This window comes from Mchenga conophoros, linkage group LG8 (genome assembly GCF_057382185.1).
Source record: "Mchenga conophoros isolate Kocher_MC1m ecotype Shallow Benthic linkage group LG8, M_conophoros_male_GT1.1, whole genome shotgun sequence".
Classification (NCBI taxonomy): Eukaryota; Metazoa; Chordata; class Actinopteri; order Cichliformes; family Cichlidae; genus Mchenga; species Mchenga conophoros.
Window position 1 is genome coordinate 18,074,097 of NC_140533.1, and position 25,881 is coordinate 18,099,977.

The 25,881-nt window shown below is 38.6% G+C and overlaps 2 protein-coding genes across 3 annotated transcripts in view; both read right to left on the minus strand.

The window, feature by feature from the left end:
- Positions 1-9: 9 nt before the first annotated feature.
- LOC146568565 (dnaJ homolog subfamily C member 7-like) lies at positions 10-10,861 on the minus strand. Its single transcript, XM_085284666.1, has 14 exons — positions 10,730-10,861; positions 7,677-7,765; positions 7,143-7,267; positions 6,920-7,033; positions 6,719-6,793; positions 5,552-5,670; positions 5,316-5,469; positions 4,443-4,607; positions 4,214-4,305; positions 4,046-4,119; positions 3,812-3,958; positions 3,376-3,531; positions 1,382-1,456; positions 10-1,295 (listed from the first exon to the last, which is right to left on the minus strand). The coding sequence occupies exons 1-14, from the start codon at positions 10,798-10,800 to the stop codon at positions 1,258-1,260; spliced, it is 1,494 nt and encodes a 497-aa protein (XP_085140792.1). The 5' UTR covers positions 10,801-10,861; the 3' UTR covers positions 10-1,257.
- Positions 10,862-12,043: 1,182 nt separating this feature from the next.
- LOC146568566 (zinc finger protein 385B-like) overlaps positions 12,044-25,881 on the minus strand; it is an 84,869-nt gene continuing 71,031 nt past the window's right edge. For both annotated transcript variants that reach the window (XM_085284667.1, XM_085284668.1), the window contains 6 exons: positions 23,826-23,933; positions 17,909-18,092; positions 14,841-15,212; positions 14,524-14,732; positions 14,240-14,338; positions 12,044-13,961 (listed from right to left, as the gene is read on the minus strand). In XM_085284667.1, coding sequence (XP_085140793.1) covers positions 13,731-13,961; positions 14,240-14,338; positions 14,524-14,732; positions 14,841-15,212; positions 17,909-18,092; positions 23,826-23,933 — 1,203 coding nt within the window. In that variant the 3' untranslated portion in view covers positions 12,044-13,730. The remainder of the gene's footprint in view (positions 13,962-14,239; positions 14,339-14,523; positions 14,733-14,840; positions 15,213-17,908; positions 18,093-23,825; positions 23,934-25,881) is intronic.

Genomic DNA, 25,881 nt, shown 5'->3' on the forward strand with positions numbered 1-25,881 from the left:
CAAAACTCATTACAGTAAAAGACAAGCCTTTATTTTACCAGTTAAAAAAGAAAAGTCCAAAAAAAAGGAAGAAAAAAAAAAAAAAAAAAAAAAGGTCTTGTTAATACCGTAGCAAGTTTTTAAACGTAATGTACACATCAGTGACAGAACAGTTAACAGTGGAAGCTATCAGTGCCCCTTTAAACAGGTGGAACAAGTAGGGGAAGGGTTGTACTGATGAATGGATGAATGACAGCAAAGTGTGACTGATGACACAGGTCCAAGATGAAAAGATTTTCCTCCAGATTATCATAAAACCAAAAAATTGCTATACAAGTGTAACATCTGCCTTTTTTTTTTGAACTAGTATGTGGATTTATTTAGGACGCTTCACTGATTCTAGTAAGGCACCACTTGAATTTGAATGGGGCAGTGCAACATGTGGATAACGTTTGTGAAGTTGCTTTGAAAAGAACAAAACAAAAACAAAGTGTGGATGTATTCCTATGTGGGTCCGTTTCAGACAGGTGAAAAATGAGTGAAAAGGATGGGGTCAAAAACATTTACAAACAAAGGAAGACGAACATCACTGGGATTTTGCTGCATACACTTTAGGATATACAGTACAATAAATATAAATAGACTCAGGGAAGACTGAAGGACAATGTGTGGACACATAATGTTTTACATTCGAGTCAAATATACAATGAAGAATGGAGAGGAAATAAAAACCCTGCAACTGGATTCTGTATTTGGCAAGAGAGCCGGTAAAATCTGGACGCACACTCATAAGAGAACAGCGTTGTCATTAACAGGCTGTCCTGAGGTCAGATTTGTCACTGAACTTCCACAGAACATCAGCTCTTCCACTAGAGACGTGCAGTCCAAGGAGAACTTTAAACACGTATGCATCGTTACGCTTCTCAAAATAATCAAGACATGATGGCCAGTATGTCCTCACTGTTCATCCCCTTCATAGAGACTGAGGCAGTTTAACAACATGAAATTTCATAGAACATAAATGTCAATTTTGGCAATAGAGACAAGCTCTGCCCAGCTGATGCAAACTGCATCTAAAAGACTTTTTAAAGACTTCATCAATGTTTGAATCCTTCTCAAAGGCTGAGCATCAATGCAAGGGAGTTAATTTAGGAATGTATGCGGTATTTCAAAAGAAGATTTTTTTTAAGTGAGATTTTAACAGGACACTCATAAGTATGAGCATCATGAGGTGACTGTGGGTCCGACTTGACTTTGTCCAGTGTATGCTCCACTGCTTTAGCCAAACTGGAAAAAGAAATTTCCAGGTCCAGAGTCTGTAATAAATCACAAAACAAATATTCAGTTAGTGTTCAATAAACCTATGTATATATAAAAACCATGGAGTGAAGAGAAAACGTACCTGGGCTGGAATCGAAAGTGAATCCTCCACTGTGGCCACCAAAGAAAGCCCTGAAGATGTTGTTTGCATCAAAATCTGTAGAAACAGGAAGTAGAGCAAGGTTAACATGGAGGATAAAAGGAAGCCAAAGATGGGAAAAGAATGGAAATACAGGAAGGAAAACAATTTATGTGATATATTGCACATATAATTTAAAGAGAAACAGGAACTACAAGTGTTTTTTTTTTTTGGGTTTTTTAAAATTATTATTTATTTTTTTTTTTAGTACAGGTCCAATCTGTAACAGATAACTGGACTTAAATGTACAGCCTCATACTGGCAAACCAGTATTAGAACAGTACAGATATTTGTCGATTTAAAAATCAGATATCAGCCAATATTTTTCCTTTTCAGACACACAATGCAAAAAAATTCCCAAACATTTACTTGTTTAGTTCTACTTTGATCAGCTGGTTGTTGCTCTTTTGAAGTTGCAAAGCGCCCTCTGGTGGACAAACTGCAACATCAACACTCCTAACCTTGTCAAAGGGTTTCTTCCATCTCAGCTGTTATATATGTGATACCAGCTGATCAGCAATTAGCCAGTATCAGCCAGTAATTTCAGCCTGCTGATAAATCGTGTACGTCACAGTATGAATTGGACTTCTGCTTTTTTCACAAGGTATGTTGCTCTTTGTTGTATTCTGTGAGAAATATTCAAAACAATTAATATCTTCTGAAACTTTACAGCCAGCTTTCTGGATCACAGCTTTCTAATCACATACAGTGATGCTCTAAGATGAGACTTAGAAACAGTGGAACCTATTTGAGGTGGAAGATATATATAATAACCGTGTTTGTAAAAGCTGATTCATAGTTTCTATGTGGATTAGCACGTACATGTTGTAATTGTCTGCATTTTGGCTATAAATGCATCTTATTTCCTTTTCTGGAGGAGAAAAGGTTGAAAATTTTTGCGTGAGTTGGACCAATCAGCTTTACTACTTTACTGCTGCTTTGCGGCTGATTTCAGCGACTCAATCACTGCTGATAGCTGCAGCTTCTTATAAACTGGCGATGGAGAGTATGTCATTCACTTCCAATAACAACGGCCAACAAAGCCAAGGGACTTCGCCAGCACTCCACCGTCTCTGCACATCTTCTCACATATTTTACACCATTTCTTTTAATTATTTAAATATTTTGTTCATTTTAGTTGAGAAACAAGGTTTTTATGATAAAAATTAGTAGTAAAACTTTAACAATAAACTTAACGATTTTATTTTGTAGTATATATTATAGTTTCTCTTAGGCACACAGATATTAGTTTTGAGATACAAAGTTTTTGTTTTTTTTAGCCATATCACTCAGTCCCATCACCTAAAGGCGACTGACACTTGATTTTGTAGGGACTGTCATGGGATGCCACATTATAAAAGGCCTTCTTACACAAGCAGACATTTTAACTGACATTGCAGAAAATGGTTAATAATGTATGAAAATTTGCCCGTGTTCTGTTAAAGCGTCCCATTAGGTCTTGACAGTTTGACAGCAAGTCAGGGACACGGGGACTTGCTGCATGGAAACATGGAATGAGTTTCTAGAAACTAAATTATGGAAATTAAATTGTACTTTGTACTTTTTTTCTGTGTTGACATGTCTCAGTGTTTAATTTAAATGAGATCCCAAAAAATCTTGGAACTTTCTCATGTAAAACTGGGCAATAATCATATATGAAGTCTACAGAAAACCCAAAACCCTTAAAAAGGTTTTTGCCCTTTTTCAAATGTAAACACGACCATCGTTCAGACAATCATGATCTCCTGGGTTTCCTACTAGGTCTAAAAGATCTATTGGTCTTATTAATTACCCAAGTACAAACAAATGCCCTATAATAAATGACAAAGCCACTGCTATTTCCCACTATGACAGGTCAAAATATCTTCTGGGTTACTCTTCTCTTTAGATGCACCCGTTTCAAAAGCCGATAGAGCACAGAGGGAATATAAATGTACCTCCGCCATCAAAACAGCCGTCATCCTCCAGGTCGTGCCCGTTGTCATAGCGGACCTTCTTCTTCGGGTCGGAGAGGACAGTGAAGGCCTCACCCACTTCTTTGAATTTCTTTTCCTCCTCCTTTTGCACCTCTGGTGTTGCTGAACTGTGACGGTCTGCAAGACAATTTCAACGGTTGTCTATAATAAATCCTCGAGATAAGTTAGACTCAACTGTTAAGTGATGTTGTAGCTCAGCTGGCTCATGATCCTAACCTAATTCACTGGTTATTGTAATGTGTAAAGCACAGAGAAAAAGTGATGCGTTGTCTTGTCATTGGTAGGCCTTGACCTACTGTGTGCACACTGCACTTAAATCTGACCAATACTCTAGGCAGAGCCCTGATTACTGTGAGCTGTACTAGTGTGAACTGTGTGGAAAGACTAGGACAGCTACCTGGGTGATGCATGAGGGCTCGTTTGCGATACGCTTTCTTGATCTCGTCCTCAGTAGCATTCTTCCCGACCCCGAGCACCTTGTAGTAATCTTTCCTTTTGCTCTTCTTCAGCTCCATCTGTGCCTTCTTCAGCATTTGCTTGTGATCTGGAGGGAAAGAGAAATGCAAGTCATGTGAGAAAAGCTGAACATTAAATTCAATCAGAGCTTAGGAAAACAAGGAGAGCAGCTCACCTGAGGTTTTCTCTGTCTGATAAACTTTTTCATAGTCCCGTACGGCCTCTTCATATTGCTCTGTGTCCATGTAGCTACAGGTAACACAAGGTCAGACACAAACTTTACAATGCTGAACAACGAAACACACAAAGCATGGAAAACTGACTCAGAATGCCTGTAACATACCACTGAGCTCTTCTTAAGTATGCCTTGATGTAAGTGTCATCTAGTTTGATTGCACTGGTACAGTCTTCAATGGCTTGATCAACTTTCTTCAGCTGTTGATGAAGAGATAATGACAGTGAGCTGACAGGATACAAAGAACCAGAAGACCCAGAATACTACGATTACTAATATTAAGCAAATTATAGCTAACAACGAGAGGAAACTGTGGTATAATGAAACAAGCTTTTACCTTTGCTCCTGCTGTGGCTCTGTTGCAGTAGAGTTTAGCGTTGGTCTTAATGTTGTTGGGGTCTATTGCGAGTGCCTCGGTGTAAAGCTGATAGGCAGCTTCATAGTTGTTGTTCTTAAACGCCTGGTTTCCTTCCTCCTTCTTAGCTTTTAATGCTTTGGCATTCTGGTGAGCAAAGAAGGCACCGATACTTTTCAGGCCTTTTGTTTTAACATTCTTAAAAATCCTTTAATCTATTTGTATTTTCAATGTTTTTTTCAAAACATATTGTGTGCAAACTTGAAGTCTAAAAACATCTCAGATCATTTTTCATCCTTTGAAAGCTGATTTTTGGATTATATTTTAAATTTAGCACCGACTACTTTACTCTGTACCCTTGTTCTTCTGCCGTGTAAACACACGGCCAAGGTTGCTTATCTTGTCACAAATGACTGCAAAATAATCACCTGAAGTGTCTATAGTGTCAACAACATTTGTGCTTGTACACACATAGAAAGAAATATGGGGACCCATTTAGAAGGACCTTGAAAAAGGTCATATGGTGTTTTACCTTAAAGCAAAGCTCCTTGAATTTAATCAATCATCTTCTTTTGATCATCTGCCTCCATCTCACCCTATGACTAGCATCCTACTCTGTCACATCAACCATCTGGTTGTCCCCCTTCACTACAATCACAAGCTTCCACTGAGGTCTTCCCTTTTTCCTCCTGCCTGGCAACATCCTTTATCCGGTATACCTCCTCTGCACAAGTCCAGACCATCTCAGCTTGCCTCTCTAACTTTGTCTTGCATTCTTAGTTTGCAACTGTGGAACTTCAATACAAAAAGAACTTGCAAACATTGAGTTGTAGGTGGCATTATCAACAATCTTACCCTGCAGGCCAGTCGGGCTTTTTCATGGTCAGGTGCCATTTTCAGAGCCTGGACAAAGAACTGCACCGCTTTATCGATGCAGTCCTCATAATAAAGACACAGGCCTCGAACGTACAGCGCGTCTGCATTTGTAGAATCCATTCGCAGGATGTCACTGTAAAGAAAAGGCTGGCTTTAAAGAATGGCACAAAGAAGTGGAATAAAAAATAATGACTGTCCATCACAGCTGCTCTTACCTTGCTACAGACTGAGCTTCTGGATAGCGTCCAAGCAGAGCGAGACATTCTGCTTTGAGGATTTTGAAGCGGTGGCAGGCAGAAGCCAAAGCTAAGGCCCGGTCCATGCAGTACACCACCTGAATCAGGGCCACAACCAAATACTACACAGTTATACCCCCATATTACATTCAGAAACTGGAAAAACTGAAATATTTGGAGCTTTGTGAAAACTAACAATCCATGCATCCACTGGATAGGTCACCATCCATCACAGCGCGCAGTGGCTGTTGTCTTTGTAATAAGCTAACATTATGGCAAATAAAAAAGAAAACAAAAAAAACAGCAATTTCTTTTGCTCAATATTTGATTTAATTACCTGAAGAAACAAGTTATTTAACTTTAAGACTGAGGGATTTTCTTTAACTTTAAAATTTATATGAAAAAAATCTAATAAATGAATAAAAACAAAGCGATGTGGAGGTGGTGGAGGACGCAGGTTCATCCGGTCGGAGTTAGGCTCTGACTCTGAGATTTGGCACTATAGCACATCTCGCAAGTGCAACTGCCGGTCCCTGCTGGCTTGCCACCACCGCGGGATTTCTGCAGTGGAGATGGGAACGTAGAGAGGGGCCCGGCGGCAGCAGACTTGCGTGCCTCAGCGACCAGCAAGGTAGCTAGCCGGAGTCGCCAGCCAATTGTCGCATTCCACCGATATCAGTCTGCATGTGACACTGAGTAATCTAGAGACAGAGGCAACTGTTAATACTTCCACAGGTTCACCTCAGAAACTGTGACAGTTGTTTCTTCTACAAAGATTTTGTTGCCTGAAGGCTTTCTGTTAGAATCATATTGTACTCAACAGCGAGTGAGTTTGAGTGTTTAGGGAGAGCTGAAAAGGAAAGGATTTACACAAACTCACACGCACGCACAGGCTTTGTGATGAGAGCCCATTTTCTTGTTTTCATAATCATTTAATGTCAAAATTGTACTTTTCATATAAATATGAGTAATAGCAAAGTCCAACATGTAAACGCTAAAATTTTATCTAATCACACAGACATATGACAAAATCCTTTTCCAGCATATTTATGTTTTGGTGACAACCACACACTCATACAGTGGCAAACAAAACTCAATTTATAATTTACAAGAATGCTAAAAAACAAGAGAAAGTGCATAAATTACCTTTCTGAAATCCCGCTTTTCAAAGCCAAAATCTGCCATCCGCTGATATTCCAACAGTGTTGCTGCATTATTTTTCTAAAATTAATAAAAACAACAATAATTACTAACCAATGGATTCACTCAAATATTTAGCTCAGCATGTGATCCTACTCAATGCTTGTTTTTATATAGTAATTAAATAAAATGATTAAAGCTTCCCACCTCCTGCTGGGCCTCTCTATTGCTCGGCTCCAGTTCCAAAACCTTCTGAAAGCAGCGATTGGCTGCCATGGCATTTCCCAAAGACAGGTGGCACTTGCCCTCACGTAGATGCCCCTATGAGATGGAACGGACATTTCTCAGAACATCATTACCGTGCACTGCATGATGTGCGAAGCGGACAATACAAGTGATGTTCGATATGTCACAAGCAGTTCAAACTCACCTTCATGAAACAGTCATCCAGACGCACAGCCTGCTGGGAATCTTCTAGAGCCTCCCGAAAGCGGCAGAGCATCATGAGGGTGGCTGCCCTGTTCCCATAATAACTGGCATTTTTGGGGCATGCATCTTCAGATTTAAAAAAAGAAAAGAAAAAAAAGAATCATTTATGTGACAAAAACAAAATGATACAGGTGCATATCAGAGACCAACATCTGGGCTTGCCATCACTGACAACTGGAGTGTTTCAGCATCATCAGAAAATAAAAATAAGAAGGTAAACTCTGACTTCCCCATTTTTTGTTTTTCTTTTGTCCCAACTTATATGATTACAGGATGGTGTGCAGCTGAATCAGCCACTGCCAAACTAAAATCATGTGCCAACAATCAGTGCATGACTGTACCGCAGGCCTTTACTGGGACTGTTCACTGGCAGCATTTCTCAACAGCAAAGTATGAAGAAATGTCGAGTGGGCGTCGTTGGGTGTTTAGAGTCAACAATGTGACAACTTAAAATCAAGCCACCGAGTATACTCACCAATGGCCTTGGTGTAATAGTTGAAAGCCTGAGAGTAATCCTTCTTGCTGTAGTATGCATTGCCTTGCTCTTTGAAACTTTCAGCCAGACTGGAGAGTGGAGAAAAAGACATAATTAATTAAAACTACTCAATAAACCAGAAAACTAATAAACCACTTAATTTCCCCCTTGAAGGTGGAGATATACAGGAAGCGTTTAAACAAACTACTGTCCCCCCGAACCCCCCTATAAACCTTTTTATTGTAGTTTCCACTGATGGCTGAAATTCCTGACTGTAACTGAATGAATGACCTTGACTATAAAACAGTGATACTTCTAGTACCAGTTTTCACTTTTCAGGGAATTTCCAGCCTGCAAAGTGTCCACAAGGACTCGACTGTGCTTCACCTAGAACTAGGACAGCAGATCTGGGTACATACAGTCCTGACTACTGATAGCTCAAGTACTAAACATAGCCATGAAATTCACCGGCTGCAGTCTTTTCATAAGTGCCAAGTGTTAAAGGAGAACTCAATACTGATTCTCATGTATGACTTAATGTAGCAGTTTTTATGTAGCCCAAAATGTACCCAGGTACAATAAAAGTACTTTTCCGATACAGTAAATGTGGGTGCTGTTGCGACACTTGTTAGCCACACCTAAGAATGCAGACACAAAAAACCCAACATGCAACAAACTCAAGCAAACAATATTAAACCACTTTAACTGAGATGAAACAAGTCCAGGTGACTCACAAGTGGATCAACCACAAATCACACATACCTGAATGAACTAGGTTTCATGAGGAATCAGAAACTAATAATTACTTTCAAACGGCCTGCTATAGTTACTATATTATTTTTAAGTTAGGGGTTAGGGTTTAGTCTTTTTTTTTTAAGTGATAGTGTCTGCAGTTTGTTGTTTCACTTAAAGTGAACAAACACAAATGAGAATTCTTATTTGGTGTAAATTCAAAATAAAATCAATTATCTGTATTCTATTCTTCATTTAGAAAAAGGATAGCATTATATTTTAAAAAAGAAATAATGCAAAGCCATTAAATGTCTTCATGAAATATAAAAAATTCTTTAGAAGTATGTGATGTGTTAAAGCCAGGATCCCACCAAACCAGAGTTATGTTTAAGTTCTACCTGTGGCGTTTCTATCTTCCTGTGAAAACCTGCATGCCTTAACTGTGAACAACAGTCCAACATAGCGATGGATACTAATAAGACCATATAGATATTTATAGAACCTACTTTTTAAATGGATTTCTTGATTTATTTTTGGACAATGGTCTGTATATAGGGAAAACATAAAAGTTGTATTATCTCTGAGTCTACACAATGTAGAAAAAGCTTGAATTCTTTCCGAGTTTGACGTCACAGTTTTGCAATTGTGAGGAAAAAAAAAAGAAGCTTGGAGGCATACAACAACAATGGAATAATTTGATCCATTTCAATTGAGCTATGGATTTTTGCAGTTTAACAGTGAAAATGGAATCAACTCAAAATTTTAAATTACGTGAATAAACCTGGTGTCTAACTTCAAATCGCTCAACCTAAACTGTCCCTGTGTACTCATTCCTGTACATTCTGATCATTCTCAGTGAAAATCTTGCCAGCTTTAAGTTTGCCTCCTTTCTTTTGTTTGTGCCACCGCCTCCAAACCACACATCATCACTGTCTCACTACCATTTTGTTGTCACTGCTCCACCCTTCCAGCACTCTTTTTCACTGCTCCAAATATTTTGGTTACTTTGATCCCCGATTTTGAAATTCCAAATAATTAATTTTAGATTTCTGAAAAAGACACGATGGGCAACAGTTAGTTATTTTTTTGTTTAACTTTTTTAGCCACAAGAGTTATAAATGATTTTCCAAGGATTACTTGCCCAATCGGTTTTCTTCCTATCAAACTTTAATATTAGGATAATTCTACTAAAGCAAAATTAGGCTTTGCGGAGTGACTTTGCTCATTAATATGCCCGCAAATCATTAAGGGAATCAGGTGGCTTTACTGTGTTCGATATAAAGTCCACGGAGCTTCCTCTTGTGACCATTTGATAACAATAATGCGTTACAAGTTTTAGTTAAAGAAACCCAACTTAAAAACAGGTCAAAAATATTTCTATTACAATCCTGAAAATAATTTCCTCCCGCACACTGAAGTCACATTTTACATTTACGGTACGATTAATCCAGGTCTCACTCAATCCTACATTTTAATCTTTCAAGTCCATCGTTACGTAAGCCAGACAAGGTATAACACCTAACAGTACTTTTATTATCCCACGCAGGTGCGTTACGGTGTATTTAAGCGGAAATGCAACAAAGGCCGCTTGCACGAAAGGAGACCAAAAAAAAAAAACATGTTTGCGTGCAAAGCGCACGTTGATGACTCGTTTCCGATGCGATTCACCCGGGTGAGCTGAGGGTGCGAGGCGCTCATGCTCGATTCCCTTTAGGTGCAGAACCTTCGGCATAGTCTCGTTACCGTTTGAATACAGTAAAATGGCATGAAACCTCTCGGGAAAGTATTGAAAACAAGTAATCACTTCAAATTAAGGTTATGAAGGCTTTTGCTGATCATACCTGACAGTCTGTTATGGAAGTTTCTCGAATATGAAAGCTGGAACTGCTAGTGTGCAATAAATAAGATGCTTTAAGGATGAGACTTAAACACATATTGACATACAGCTCAATGACGCCCAAAGGGGTTAGGCGCACGTGAATTATCGGATACCTCACATTGACCATGGCAAAGCACGCCAGTTCACCTGGTTTTGTTTTGTTCTCTTAACGAACAATCTGGCGAGCTGCCCGGCTGTCTAATTTGAGTTCACAATTTTATTTTTAATGTAAATTCCCCAAACAATAACAAAGCAAATACCCGAAATTTCTAAAAAGCAAGATTTAAGAACGCTGTCGCGTTAAGCTAGCACGGTTAGCTTGGCTCCGGGGTGACCGAACTGATGTTTCCGAGCTCTGTCAGCTAACCGGCTAATATCACTCGGGTTATTTTCACTCCACACACGCATCACAGTGAAACCCGACGAGTAGGTATACTTTTACCGTTCAAGGTCCTCCTGGTTGCAGATTTGTGGCTCTGTTTCTACCGGCACGTCGATGTCAACAGCTGCCATTTTTTCTGGAAAATACTGCTGTGAATTGACGTAATTTCCGGAAATGGCTATTTGTGTCAATTAAAAAAATAGGTCACCATAAAAAGAAAAGAAAACAGTAAAATGTACAACACGAGGTTTTATTAGTTCTTATAGCGGGATACGTGTCTGTAGCAGTAGTAGTAGTAATGATGTCCATTTATTTCATGAACAAAATGTTATAGATTTATGAGAATTCGGTGCGATTGGTGGTTTGGACTTTTATTTTGAAGGATGTATATAGGCACGTCCTATTCTAGGTTTCATAACTTCATTATTTGCTTCCCTGCTGTTATCAGTGTTAATTCTCTTATTTGTATTTACAATATATACACATCCCTACACACTTTCCAGGAGTGGGCTCGTTAATATTCCTAGGAAGTGCCGAAAAAACATTCATACATATCAATGTGTCTAAATGTAGGTTATTTTCTGGCAATACTAAAAGTAAAATAGTCTTTTTATGTTACCAAAAGTAAAAAAAGAAAATAAAAATAAAAATAAATTAACCAGTAATATGATGCTGTTAGCTTTAAACCTTCAAATCATCTATATACCTTCACTTGTATTTTACTTATTAATTTATTTCTTTGTGTTCACCCGGGAGCATGCAGACTTTTCCAGATAAAATAACCCACAACTGTACGTGTGGATATGGATTTTCCTATCTTATAAATCTGCTTATGAAAGTGCTCAATATGCAAACAATAGCATTTATTCCAGACTATAAGGTCTAGGTAACAAGAATGACTGTAAATACTTTATTGCACCAGTAATTAGATGTCGTTTCTAAATATTATATGCCATCATTATAAAAATCCCGATAGCCACAGTTCTTTGTAATCTTTTTTAAACCAATCTATGTCAAAAAAAGGTACCAACATCTGTGTACTCTTAGGTTACACTATTTTATACTTTTTTGCCCACCACTAGAGGGCACTAAGCTATTAAAATACAGGCACAAGGAACAGATCAGCTGCGACTTAATCTGGTAAAAATATTTCAAATCCTCAGTGGTCAATAATTCACCACATGTGTAATTTCTTCTACAACCCGTAGACTCATGTCATATGACACATTCATTTTATTTGATTATAAATACAATAATTCTGAACCCCGTTTTGTATCAATCGACTGTGTTATTTTATGACATGTATCCACTATGAAATTATAAAAAGAAGAAAAAGACACTTGTTTGCCTGTAAAGAAAACACAAGAACAACGGTTTAAAAACCAGGGCTATTTATAAGTTCATATAGAATACAGTATCAACATTTTTTTTTACCACATAATAATTTACATTATTGCAATTGATGCACAGTTACACTAGTCATTAATTGTATTGGGTGACACTTAAAAATACATATTGTTTAGGGTGATTCAGCACAGCCATGTAGGATAGAGATTTCTATAATGAGAGGACACTGTTTTTCTTTTAAATACACTCTATAAATAATAATTATAATATAATGTTAAAGACACTTTAAAAACTTGTGGATAAAGCCTTTTGATATGATGAATAACACACATCCATCCATCTGTTCATATTGCACAAACAGCATCAAGCTGCTACAGTTTGTTAATTCACTGGAAATACTTGAAGTCCCCTTCTTTAGCTTTTCTAAGGCAGCATAAAAAAAAACATTAGATAAGTTGCTAGATATAAGGAGTGTGTTGTTCAATGGATTGTATTTATCAAGATTTCTAATTTTGATTTTTGATTATTACAAATACACTGCACTATTGTTAAAACAAAACACTCTTATATCTAAATACAACTACATTATAGTGTGTTTTAAACCATTTATGTTTAAATAGTGCTTATACCCGCTACCGTAATTCTGGGGACTTTAAGTGTTAATGTCTATGAAGCCATCTAAAATTCTCCTAAAAAACATGCATCATAGTGGCTCCTGTCATCAGAGTTTTGGATTACCGAGTTCCAATTTAGGGAGCCAATCTATGATTGAGGGTCGCACAGTAAAGACCGACGTGTCAAACACTTGTAACACTTATGTGTATATTCAAAGGATGGTGGTTAACTGGTTTAGAACTTTTAAACTATTGGTATTTGTCAGTGTTATGAAGATTTATTCTTCTAGTATGGCCAGAACAGAGTTTCAATTAAAGAAACATTCCCTTGATCCTTTGCTCTGATGTATAATGGTAAGACATGGACGGTAGTAGTGCACACTTTCCATGTAAAATGCTTTCAAGCACAGCACTCTTACAACCTTCAGTATCAAATAAATTATAAAAAAAAGGCATTTTGTATTTGTTGATGGCTGTAAAATTGTAACATTTGTCAGGGTTCGTTGTCGTCATTGTCGTCGTCTCAGCCTGACAAGTTACAGATCTGCACTTTTTTTGTCATATGTTGGCATATGGAAATCAACAGTTTTCCTGGGAGTTTCAGATTTAGTTATGAAAACTTAAGCAAAGATAAAGTGTTTTTCTTCTTCTCCCAGAGTACAACTTCCCAAAATTAAAGAATTTTTTTGGCAACAAACACTGTGTAACACTTAAACACCCTAGTGTATTAGTTTCTTATCATTTTATAAATAAAACTAGAGGATGCTTATTCTTATGGCTTCCAGAGGGGTCCAGACCCCGGGGAACATGCACTCAACAGTTTGCTGACAGGAGACAGCTGAGCAATGGTCCTTCCATTTTTAAGTATGAGACGCTGGTCAGTCAGCGCCAAAATCTCAATCCACACCAGGGGATTGTGCCTTTTGCTCTTATGACTTGGCAAACTTGACATAATATGTTGTCCCCACTCTCTCTGTGTAGTGTCCTTGTCACTCAGAGGGGGCTGTGATTTGTTCTCAGAAGACCAGTTTAATCTTTTCTCCCAGTTTTGGCTAGGTTAGGTCAGCTCTGCTGTTGGTCCTTCAGCATCATGCTCCCTGCTAGTAAGGAGAGAAGATAATAGGAGCATGTGTGGCCCTCAGCGGTCCTGGGGCAGGCCTGAAGAGCGTGGGGCTGATCAGGGGACCCTGGATTATGGCTGTAGGGCCCGGTGGCAGCCGTAGTGCCAACGGTCCAGACGCCATGGCGCACAGGGCAGCTGGATTAAGGGGGCTGGTCAGGAAGCCCGGTGGCAGGGCCTTGGATAGCTGCTTCTGTAGGGCCAGTTTAGTCTGAAATCAAAGACAAGAAAAAGTGTTCAGCCTGAACAAGCATCTGTAAAGCTGTACTTACACACAGTGATGCTCAGAGTTAAATGCACATGTCAGCATTGTTGCAAAAAATGCTGACAGGTGCAAGAGACAGCACTTAATTTGCATCTGACAAGTTTGTGTATGTTTTGTTTGTGCTGTAAGTGATCTTGGATGGCCATCTGTGATTTAGACAAAAATAAAAGTGGACAAATGTGTGTGTGTGTCTGTATGTGTCTGTGTGAGAGAGAAATTCTCACCGCTAAGACAGCACTGGGCTGTAGTTTATTATAGGGGGTGAACTTCGCCTTGACAGGCTTCCCAGCCAAACGCTCTTTGTGTCTCCTGCTGTTCATGTGCTAAAAAAAAGGACAGAAAGGAAGGAATAAAGTCATTTTGTCAAGACAGCTCACACAAACTCCCAAAGAGTTACCTTGTAGAGTATAAAGAGTAGTCATCCTGCATTTTTAGCATTTGGACATTGACAGGTGGTTTATGCAGCAGTAAAATTAGCAAAGTAAAATAGTAGGATAAGCATTCGTACCTGTTTCAGCTGTGACTCTGAGTTGACAGACACTTGGCACAGTTCACAGTGAAAAGGCTGATTGTTTACACCAACTGGTCTTGCTGGTCTGGCTTTGCTGCCCATTCGCTGCTTAATTCGACAGGTGGGTCTGGATGATGATGTCATCTTGACCCTACGTTGTGGCTGGCTGGTATTCTGACCGTCCAGCATCTGCTTGTGCTTAGAGCCTGATTCAATCAGTACCAATCAGACCGGAAGAACAGAATGTTAAATAATATTATTAATAAAGAATAAAAAGATTGAAAGGGCAAAAAACAAAGAGATGAACTACCTACCGCTACAATGAGCCTCCAGCTGGGAGCTAGAATTGACCGTCACTTTGCATGTAGGGCAGTGGAGATGTTTTTTGTTGCTCTTGGACTCTTTAACCTCTTCCACCTTCACTGTTTCCTCCTCGCCTCCTGTGGAGCTTCCCTGAGGCTCAGACTGTGGTGCTGAACTGGTGGCTGAGCTGCACCCTTCCACATGTGGAACGTTTGAGGGAAGGTCAGAAGACTGAGAGCCCGGGGAAACATGGGGGGATAGGTGAGGAGAGGCTAGCAACGAACAGTCCGTGGATGAAGTTTGTGAAGAGGGAGTGGCAGCCAGTGAGCTCCCTTTGCTGATTTCCATTTGCTGCTGTGCAGAAGTGGATGACGTGACTGGGCCTGTTAACACATCAAGTCGTGCCAAGGCTTATTTTTATAGCACATTTTAAACAACTTTAATTCACCAAAGTGCTGCACAGGTTATACAAAATGAACATAAACATAAGAAGAAAGCCTTTCATCATGGGTATACTGACCAAACTAGCCTTTTTAAGGAAATACTAGAATCTAATTTGCTTTCCAGTGGAGAGTCATTAATTACGAGGCTACAGCTGCCTAATGTGGCAAAAACAATCCGTTGAGAGCAGTCAAGGTACCACGACAAGGTGACTGAAGGGGAAGTTAAGAACGGCAAAGGGGTGAATATTATTATGTAGATTCACCCCTTCATTATGCATTAATGATACAAATGGAAGTACAGTAGCATTTTGACTAAATACAATTCCCTGACTTATGTCACACTATTTAAATTAATATTTGGGCCAAACTGCCAGGCGACAACTGCTGACCTTGTTATGAGAATACAAATGTGAGTTCTGCAATTATCCAGCAAACTGCTGTAGGACTACAGTGGATTTTGTACACCCCAAAATTCAGAAACATGAAAACCAGAAATACTGGCGCTGATTCTTATATTCAAGTTCCTATCAGTGAAAGCATCACATAATTGTTCCCAAAGGCCTCAAGGTTGCATGCAAATGAAAATAATACTGGTTTAGACCACAAGCATAATGTATTTTATAGAGGAAAATGTAAGTTCTTCTCTGCAGCACATCTTTTGTTGTTTGGCACTAATACTTTCCTATAGAGTCCATAAAGCTGTAAACTGAGATGCTGAAAGGATAAATGAGGGGTCAATCCCCTTTTTGATGCCAGAAGTCAAAATGTTTCAAAGAGCTGCACTGCTATCACGCAGGGGCAGGTGATTACTCTCTCGTCTCTGTTGGTTTCTCATTATGACCATCAATTTTACATAGAAGTAGCAAAATAATTATAAGATAACACATACTGTAATGTTAAATTAAACTTGATCCAATGTTAATTGAATGTTAATCTGATTTTAAACAGACAGTTAACAGAAAGTCCAGACTTTTTCTGGGGGGTATGAAAAATAGAGTATATTACCACTAATTACAAAGAATGCAAATGCTAAGATATATTTTTATTGTAATATAAGAGACTAAATGCAGCAGATTAAGCTACAGACTGAGACCAGTCTGTAAAGGTATCACTAAAATCCCATTTTCATGAGGGTTTCATGCTTAGACTCACTGTTTTTAAATTTCAAATACATTTTAGATGTTTTTGTAAATTTATTTATGCATTTATGGCCACACCTCGTGTAATTTTTAAACTTACAGAATTATTTGATTTACATGAAACATGATTTCTTCACAGTCAAAGTATGAATAATGCATTTTCTTGACTTAAGTTATTTCTTTAGAAAAGAACCAGGCCCTGACCTCCCTGTGCAACTTTTTCTTTGTTCTCATCCTTTCATATAATCCTGCTATTATACTTATATTACACTCATCTCTCTTTAATTTTCATATCTTTTCTGCTTTTCCCCCCTGCCATCTCAATCATTCTTCCTTTGTCCCTGCGTCTCGCTGTCATTCGTTCGCTCTCTCTGCCGAAGCTCCCTCTGTCACCATCAATCAACAACCATGGCAACCACCGAATGTAACAAGCTTATCATTATGTGGTTAGAGGGAAATTGATAGGCGCTGGAAGAAAATGGAAGAGAGAGGATCAGTAATGAAAAGGAAAACCGACAGAGGAGAGAAAAAAAGATGGTGAGTTTTTAGTCAGGAAGAATGAGAAGTTGAGTGACTAATGACTAGAAAGAAGTAAAAAAGCAAATAGCAAAGTCATTAGTCTTTGCTGTTAATGCAACTATACAGCCAATAGCTATAAAGTTAACAGTATGGAAAGGACATGGGTCAGTAATGGTAAGCACTAATGTCCCCATATTTTTTCTGGGGATTTGTGGTCTGTGGATTTCATTGAAGAAATAAGTGAAAAATTAACAGGGGGAAAAAAAGATCAATTGGTAATGATTTCTGCTGGCCTTCTCATTGAAGAACTCCAAGATCTACTGAAGCACAAATAAGTTAATTAATCAGATCAGAACCCATTTTCAGTGCAAAAATATGAAAAACAAAACAAAACAAAACAAAACAAAAAAAAATATTTTCTGAAAGACACATTTCAATTCTACCATCTATGCAGTAAATCTTAAAAAAAAAAAAAAGCAGCTGGAAAGAAATGAAACCCTGCTATGCTATTCTTTGCTACATCCATTAGCCACCACTGCTGGCTACATCCAGACCATTGTTTGATTTTGAAAAGAATACTCGTGGGCAAATATTACCCGTACTTCTGACCGATTTTCCATAATTTTCTACACTGTTTGACATGTCCAAAGTGACAGCACCTCATTAAATAACAGGAATAAGGAACTTGGATGTGGGACTTGTATCACTGTTGAATAAAAAGCTGACAGTAACACTACCACATCTCTCTGTAGATGGAATCTCTGCTGAGGTGCTTTAAGGCTCCTCATCTTGCCGAATGTCTTAGCTTGATGGGAGTAATTACCTGTCTGACGGATCCAATGATAGTAGGACAGGTAATAGCTGGTAATTAACCAGCTGAGTGGCAGCTACCAAGCCTTAGTGCTTACGTCTCCCCAATTACATCTAATTACTCAGAGCGTGGCAAGAGGACTGGCTTTAGAAAAGAAAAATGTATACCTGTTTTGTCTTTCGATTGCGAGTCTGTTGGCCCAGTTACTCCTCCCATCACACCCTTGTCCCTATCTCTGTCTTTGCTTGATATTGATTGACTCTGTCCGTTCTTCTGCCGATTCCTCTGGGTCTCCAAGGCCTTTAGCTTGCGAGCATGCTTGTGACCTTTGTAGTGGGCCTCTGCCTGGGTCTAGCAATCACACATACACACAGAGGCGCACGCAAACACACACACACACAGAGGAATGTTCACACAAGGGCAAAACAAGCAAAGGGGAAAGTCAGCGTAGAGTATATGCACAGAATGACTGATTAAATTAGTGAAGGACAGCACGAAATCAGTAAACTGTAATAGTTCCATCTGTTCCACTGCTTTGACTTCACATGCTCTTATAAATTTAGGGGAAAAAATATGCGTTTAAGCATTTGACTCTGAGGGAGAATCACATCACCATTTTGATAATCATCATTGTCATGATGATGCACAAATGAGCATCAGTTGGACTAATGGCATCTCATGAGCATCCTCTGAGCTCACTGGCTCATCTTTCCACTGATTCGTTCTGACACAAAATGGCCCGTGTCCGTTACACTGTGACACAAAATGACCTCTGTGCCTCCCTCTGTAAGAGAAAACACATTTGTGGCAACGAGACAGCAGACACATGCAGATATGTGTGATCCCCATATGACTCTGGATATCTGTAGACAAAGCTCTACGGAAGAAGATCTGCTTCCAGCTTCATGTCAGAGTATACCAACAGTGAAAACAGCCGAAGCAGGATAAAAAAACTTGTACGTCCAAACAACATTAAATTTTAGTATTTAATATACAAGAATTATCTTTAGGAAACAAAATAAAGGGAAAAAAAACAATTTTGCTAATTATTTCATTAATAAATACAATAAATCTTATATAGGTGTCCTGCTGAATATTTACATGACATCTTTTATAACCAAGCCATCTCCATGACGACTGATTTGCAAACTTTATTTTTTGAATAGAGACAAAAGAAACTTCGTTCGATTTTATTTATTTATGAATTTAACTGTGAGTCATTTACATAGATTGTGAAATATATATATGATGGTAAATTACCAAAGATTAGTTGGCAAAATATTGCTTCAGCAACTTAACCAAACAATCCAAAACATCATGAATACAGAACAAGCAGTACTCAAAGGATAAGTTGGTGACAGCCGATACTTTTCTTGACATGTCAAATTAAAAACGTGTAATTTAATTTAGCCCTTTGATAGACTAGGGACCTGTCCAGGGTGTACCTGCCTTTGGTCACATGACAGGTGGGACAGGCTCACCCCTTCATCCCCTCAGCCAACAACCTTGAATTGAATAAGTGGAAGAAAATGAACGGAATAATTATGTGATTTAATTGTTACCTCTTCCCCTGATAAAGATGACATTTGACGACCTCCCCTTTTCCCATGTGTTGACACTTGAGTATACAGTGGGGCAAAAAAGTATTTAGTCAGCCACCGATTGTGCAAGTTCCCCCACCTAAAATGATGACAGAGGTCATTAATTTGCACCAGAGGTACACTTCAACTGTGAGAGACAGAATGTGAAAAAAAAAAATCCATGAATTCACATGGTAGGATTTGTAAAGAATTTATTCGTAAATCAGGGTGGAAAATAAGTATTTGGTCAATAACAAAAATACAACTCAATACTTTGTAACATAACCTTTGTTGGCAATAACAGAGGTCAAACGTTTACTATAGGTCTTTACCAGGTTTGCACACACAGTAGCTGGTATTTTGGCCCATTCCTCCATGCAGATCTTCTCGAGAGCAGTGATGTTTTGGGGCTGTCGCCGAGCAACATGGACTTTCAACTCCCGCCACAGATTTTCTATGGGGTTGAGGTCTGGAGACTGGCTAGGCCACTCCAGGACTTTCAAATGCTTCTTACGGAGCCACTCCTTTGTTGCCCGGGCGGTGTGTTTTGGATCATTGCCATGTTGGAAGACCCAGCCTCGTTTCATCTTCAAAGTTCTCACTGATGGAAGGAGGTTTTGGCTCAAAATCTCACGATACATGGCCCCATTCATTCTGTCCTTAACACGGATCAGTCGTCCTGTCCCCTTGGCAGAAAAACAGCCCCATAGCATGATGTTTCCACCCCCATGCTTCACAGTAGGTATGGTGTTCTTGGGATGCAACTCAGTATTCTTCTTCCTCCAAACACGACGAGTTGAGTTTATACCAAAAAGTTCTACTTTGGTTTCATCTGACCACATGACATTCTCCCAATCCTCTGCTGTATCATCCATGTGCTCTCTGGCAAACTTCAGACGGGCCTGGACATCCACTGGCTTCAGCAAGGAACACGTCTGGCACTGCGGGATTTGATTCCCTGCCGTTGTAGTGTGTTACTGATGGTGACCTTTGTTACTTTGGTCCCAGCTCTCTGCAGGTCATTCACCAGGTCCCCCCGTGTGGTTCTGGGATCTTTGCTCACCGTTCTCATGATCATTTTGACCCCACAGGATGAGATCTTGCGTGGAGCCCCAGATCGAGGGAGATTATCAGTGGTCTTGTATGTCTTCCATTTTCTGATGATTGCTCCCACAGTTGATTTTTTCACACCAAGCTGCTTGCCTATTGTAGATTCACTCTTCCCAGTCTGGTGCAGGTCTACAATACTTTTCCTGGTGTCCTTCGAAAGCTCTTTGGTCTTGGCCATGGCGGAGTTTGGAGTCTGACTGTTTGAAGCTGTGGACAGGTGTCTTTTATACAGATGATGAGTTCAAACAGGTGCCATTCATACAGGTAACGAGTGGGGGACAGAAAAGCTTCTTACAGAAGACGTTACAGGTCTGTGAGAGCCAGAGATTTTCCTTGTTTGAGGTGACCAAATACTTATTTTCCACCCTGATTTACGAATAAATTCTTTACAAATCCTACCATGTGAATTCATGGATTTTTTTTTCACATTCTGTCTCTCACAGTTGAAGTGTACCTCTGGTGCAAATTACTGACCTCTGTCATCATTTTAAGTGGGGGAACTTGCACAATCGGTGGCTGACTAAATACTTTTTTGCCCCACTGTATATCAATAAAGACATGGTTTGACCACAGTTAGAATAGTTTCTTGGGTTTTTCCAAGGGTAGCTGCATAGGCAGGGACCACCCTCACTAACTTCTGATGCAAATGGAGTCATTTTGTTCCTTAAGCAGGCCTGAAATATGACCGAAACCTCTCAGTTCAGAGAAGAGCTTCAAGGGTTACTTCTAGTAGGCTTTCAACAGGTTAAATGTCTGCATTTGCCATTTTCCTCATGCAGCATAATAGTTACATGATTCATACTTAATTCTTATAATTATACTGCATAAGAATATACTAAAAGTTGGCATTTAGATGAGTAAATGATAATATGAGACATAAAATCCTTTTTTCTCTCTTTATGTATGCATACCATGTGTTTTAAATACAATATACCTAATACAACAAATAAAAATAGACTCTATAAAATAAAAGCTGTTTAAGTAACCTTTTCTAAAAAGGACAGAATGAAACTGCATGGGTCAGTGCTGAGATATTGGAGTTAAATAACCTTTAATGGTTTTGTTCTTTTCATGGCATTGACTTATATAACAATAAGAAAAATATGATGACATAACCACACTTATCCTTTAAGAGCACATATTTTTTTGCAACCCCAGTGCCTTTCTGTATAAGAAAGACACGAGTGCACTTCCTAAAGAACGGAGAATCAGTGAGACAAGACTTCAAGTATCTGGCTTCACACAAGGCTGTTAGATAATTTGTAATTGCTCAAATTATCCATACCAGTTTCAAGGCACACACTGTACATCCCTTGCTAATGCACATTCAAATTCATAGTGCGCAGACATGATCTTTAGGTGAGCACAGATTGTGCATAGAGTGGTGGGGTAGAGGTCTCCCTGTCAACACTTTGCATAAAGCTTGGACTCCTACACAAACAGAAAGGGTGGCACCATGGGTCAAAGTGTGTGGTTGGGAATGGAGGGCTGAGCAAAGGGTATACAAGCCCTTTGGCTACGTTGAATGTCAGTGCACACCAACCATTCAGCGTGATTTTCCACTGAGTCAGGCGGACGACTCTGCTGTCATCTGCATACTGCCATACTATCTGGCATGCCAGTGTAGTATGAGTTCACCATGTTCCACCATAGCATCGTTGAAAGAAAAACGCATGGAATAAGAATCCCAGGACTGCAAGACCAAGATCTTCAGTTAGAGACACCTGAAGGAGACCGATGACCTTCATTCAAGCTGCTTTATGCATTTGTCACATCAGTGATGCTCTTCACACACAACAAGCAACTGTCTACGGAGCAGAAAAATTAGGTCATATCATATATGATCTGCTGATCTGTCAGACCTTCATGCTTTTTAGTGAGTTCAGCAGCTTTAAAGGAATAATCTGGAATTTTTACACCAATCCCACAAAGGTTTTACTTTCACAGTCATCCTTATTTGACTTCATACTGGACAAACTGCTTGAGCTTCCCATTAGGGATACATTCACATCCTCATTAGTGCTAAAAAGCCGCTCTACTAGCAAGACCTTACCATGAAATGTGTGCAAAAGAAGGACATAGGAACCATAAGACACTGAATTCTCTCCACCAACTCCTGAGAAAGCGCTCTAGCATTTGAATACACCGCCATGTCCACAAGCTAGTTGCAGATCTTGACCTTTAAGCCTCTTTGTTAACTAAAAAAGGTTATTGTATGAAAAAAACAATATGAAACTGTTAAGAGCAATCCAAAATGCTAGAAAACCAAAACAATGGGCTAAAAGATGCTAAGACGTGCACAGGTAATGAAAAGCTACAAAGCTTAGCAGATGTTATCAATTTACTGCAACATCTAATCAGTAAAACAATAGAAATTCAACTGCAAGTAAAAATAACAGTTTAACCAGCATAACTGGGTGTGGCTAAATCCCATTTTCCGATGGCAAGTTGAAGCTGTGTGTCCAGCATGAAAAGTAGGATGTAAAACTGCAAAAAATTATTCAGCTGTAACTTTTTTAAGCACTACACAAACAATGAGCATAAAAAGTGCTACACAGCTATTCTGGACTTTCTCTTTAATTGTGAAGTGCAAATTCCTGCTGGACTGTTCTGCCCCCTGTTGGGATCCGGTACCTGCCTGCAACCTGGCATCCAACTCCTGGGTCAACCAGCACTCTCAGCACAGCTGCAGGTACCACAAAGGGAGGAGAGAGCCTGTTAGCTAGAAAACAGATTCCATCACTGTGCACCCAAAAGTAAAGAGCAGAGACAGAAAAAGGAGATTAGGAAGCAAGAGTAGTAGGATAATCAGCCTGGACCAGTGTCCTGCTTCTTTAAAGTTTCACAAAAAAGCAGAGTCATTGTCATTCTCCCTGTTACCGCTTAACAATATAAATGCAAATATGTATAAATGAACTCCATAGGCATTGGAGTCAAATGAATATGAATAAAATGTGATAAGGAATAAAAGGCAATAGAACTAGCAGACTGGTTTCCTTTAAAGTGGCCTGTGATTTGAAAATAGAGAGGATAGAAATGTAACAAGCAGAGTGATAAGACAGATAGGCAGGAATAAGATCATTTTTGGGATGCAAAAAATATTACATTATTTGAAAATATGTAGATGTTGTGTTGACTGCAAAAAATGGTAAAAAGAAGAACTTCAGAGGAGTGTTTGGAAAAGCTATGGGCATAAATGTATTTTCGTGCTGCAAAAAATTATATGATTTACTATCTTTAATGGCTAAAAAAACCTCCAGCTATGTGGTCAGAGGAGATTTTCTATCTTCTTGTGGTGCACGAGAGATGATTTCAGGTTATTTTAAGGTTGCATTCTAGATGCTAACAAACTTTCCTTTGTGACATCGAGGAAAAGTAGAGTTACAGCACTTACAGTAGAGTTGAAGCGCAGGTGGCAGATGTTACAGGAGATAATGGGTTTTTTCTTGGGTGGAGTCATGCCAAAAGTGTGGTTGATCACTGCCTTCTGCACTGGGTCCATCTATAAGGTGAAACATACACATATACACCAAATTATTGAATTTTATAATCCAGGACCTGAGATTTTGTTTTGTATGTGCAATAATTAAATATAAATAAATATGTTTTTGCATATTTCCTTTAAAAGGTGGCATTCCTAATGATCTTATTTGCAAAATGGAGCATATTTATTTGTTGTTAAAATGTGTTCCTTTAACAAGGATTTAAATCTGCACAGATGTACAAAATAACTACCCACATTTCTACCTCCGTATTTCAGATTAACTATGAATCAGTGCTGATTTTGCTGATTACTTTGATTAAATAAGGTTGTAGATTTTTGCTTAGCGTCCTCCTGTGATTGAAAAAAATACTGTGCCGCGTGTGATAAACGTAGATTTCTGATAGAAAGAGCTGTAAGTCTGTTTTTAACATTCTGTGTAAATTATGTAAAGGCAGCAAACTGTGTATATTTTTCTAAATACGAGCTGAATATAAGCATGTTTTTAATCCCCACAGTAAAGCTGTGATATTTCAGCCATATTTTTAGCTTTAGTTGTCAGAGATGAATATTTATCCAGCCTCCCACCTGCCTGATACATTTAGCACTTTCCTCAGACTTTACTCATTACAGGTTTAAGCTGTGACTATAAAAGCCGCCCCCAAAAAACACGTGTTTTATGTGCCAGACAGAGGTTTTATATTTGGAATTTCTCATGTATGTTTATGATTGCAAGTTAAAAATAAAGTATAACGTGGCTGTGAAGCTCAAGCAAAATTCAGTTAGAATTCTGAGTTATGTTTGATGATTTGACCTGATGATGACATGAGCTTTCACATAACTGTTTAAACTGTTAAAAAATGTTAAGTATTTCACATAGAAAATGATAACATGGTAAATAAAAAATCATCCGAATGTATTTGTTCATCTTAATTTTGGTGCTTTTTTCCTGTATGCTGACATCACAAGTGGCTGTCCTGAGTTTCTAAATTTTTGCAGACTTTTACTTAAAGTATAAAAGTTATATTCAGACCTTGTAGAAAAAATACACTTTTTCACTTTCTTGTGAATAATTACATAAAAGTTCATCCCTTTTATTTGTCTGCAGCAAAGATATTAAATCCACCTAAAGTTAGATCCAAAAAAGAAAAAACATTTTCTGTAGTGCTTCTGTATACATGATTTCAGTGTGGCTGAAGTGCAGACTCTCACCGTTATTTCAAAGGGTTTTTACAAAAATTTAGCATTAACTTTTTATAAATAGTCCAACATTTTCAGAACCTTAAAAATAATCTTACAATTGCCCAGCAAGCAGCTTCATACTCATGTGAGGCCTGTCCCGTTGTTATTTAGTAACAAATAAAACAAACACAATATCTGAAGTTGATTCAAAGTACTGAATTTGTATTTTATAGCTTTAAATAGTCATTTTTAATATAAGGCTCAAATTGATATCAGTGTAAATAAGGGAGGCCATCATCATCATTAGGCTGAAGAACCAAAATCAGAAAGACCACAGAAGACAGCAAAAAGGCAAGAATGGACATACAGAGGGTTTACAGCAAGGTGCAGAGCACTGGTCGGATTAGACTTATTCCAAAATTCTCTAAAAGAGCCCGCACAGTTGTAAAAATGATTATTTCGGTTATATAAAATCAAAATTAACTTGCACCTTGTAGAAACTTGCAGTGATGAGAAGAGAAAAGCCTTTGATGATGTCCAGGGGTTCTAGACTTCATGCAGTCATTAACTGCGGGGATTATCATTTAAATATTCAAAATAATCTTTATATTTAAATATTCGTTTGAGTCGATTCCTGAAAATGATTTCAGTTTTTTTTTGTTAACCTCGTTGAGCTAAAGCTTAAAGCTTGCACTTCAATCACATAGTGATTTCAAATCCACTGTGGTGGTGTACAGGCAACTTTTGGCAAGAAGGCAAATAAGCATATGTCCAGCACTGTCTACAA

Bases quoted from the DNA above. Each gene is read 5' to 3' on its own strand.
- LOC146568565 (XM_085284666.1), bottom strand. From the start codon at position 10,800: ATGGCAGCTGTTGACATCGACGTGCCGGTAGAAACAGAGCCACAAATC. The intron at 7,268-7,676 runs GTGAGTATACTC...TTAAATCTGAAG, and splicing joins CTATTACACCAAGGCCATTG to ATGCATGCCCCAAAAATGCC. The intron at 3,959-4,045 runs GTGAGCTGCTCT...CTTTCCCTCCAG, and splicing joins TCAGACAGAGAAAACCTCAG to ATCACAAGCAAATGCTGAAG.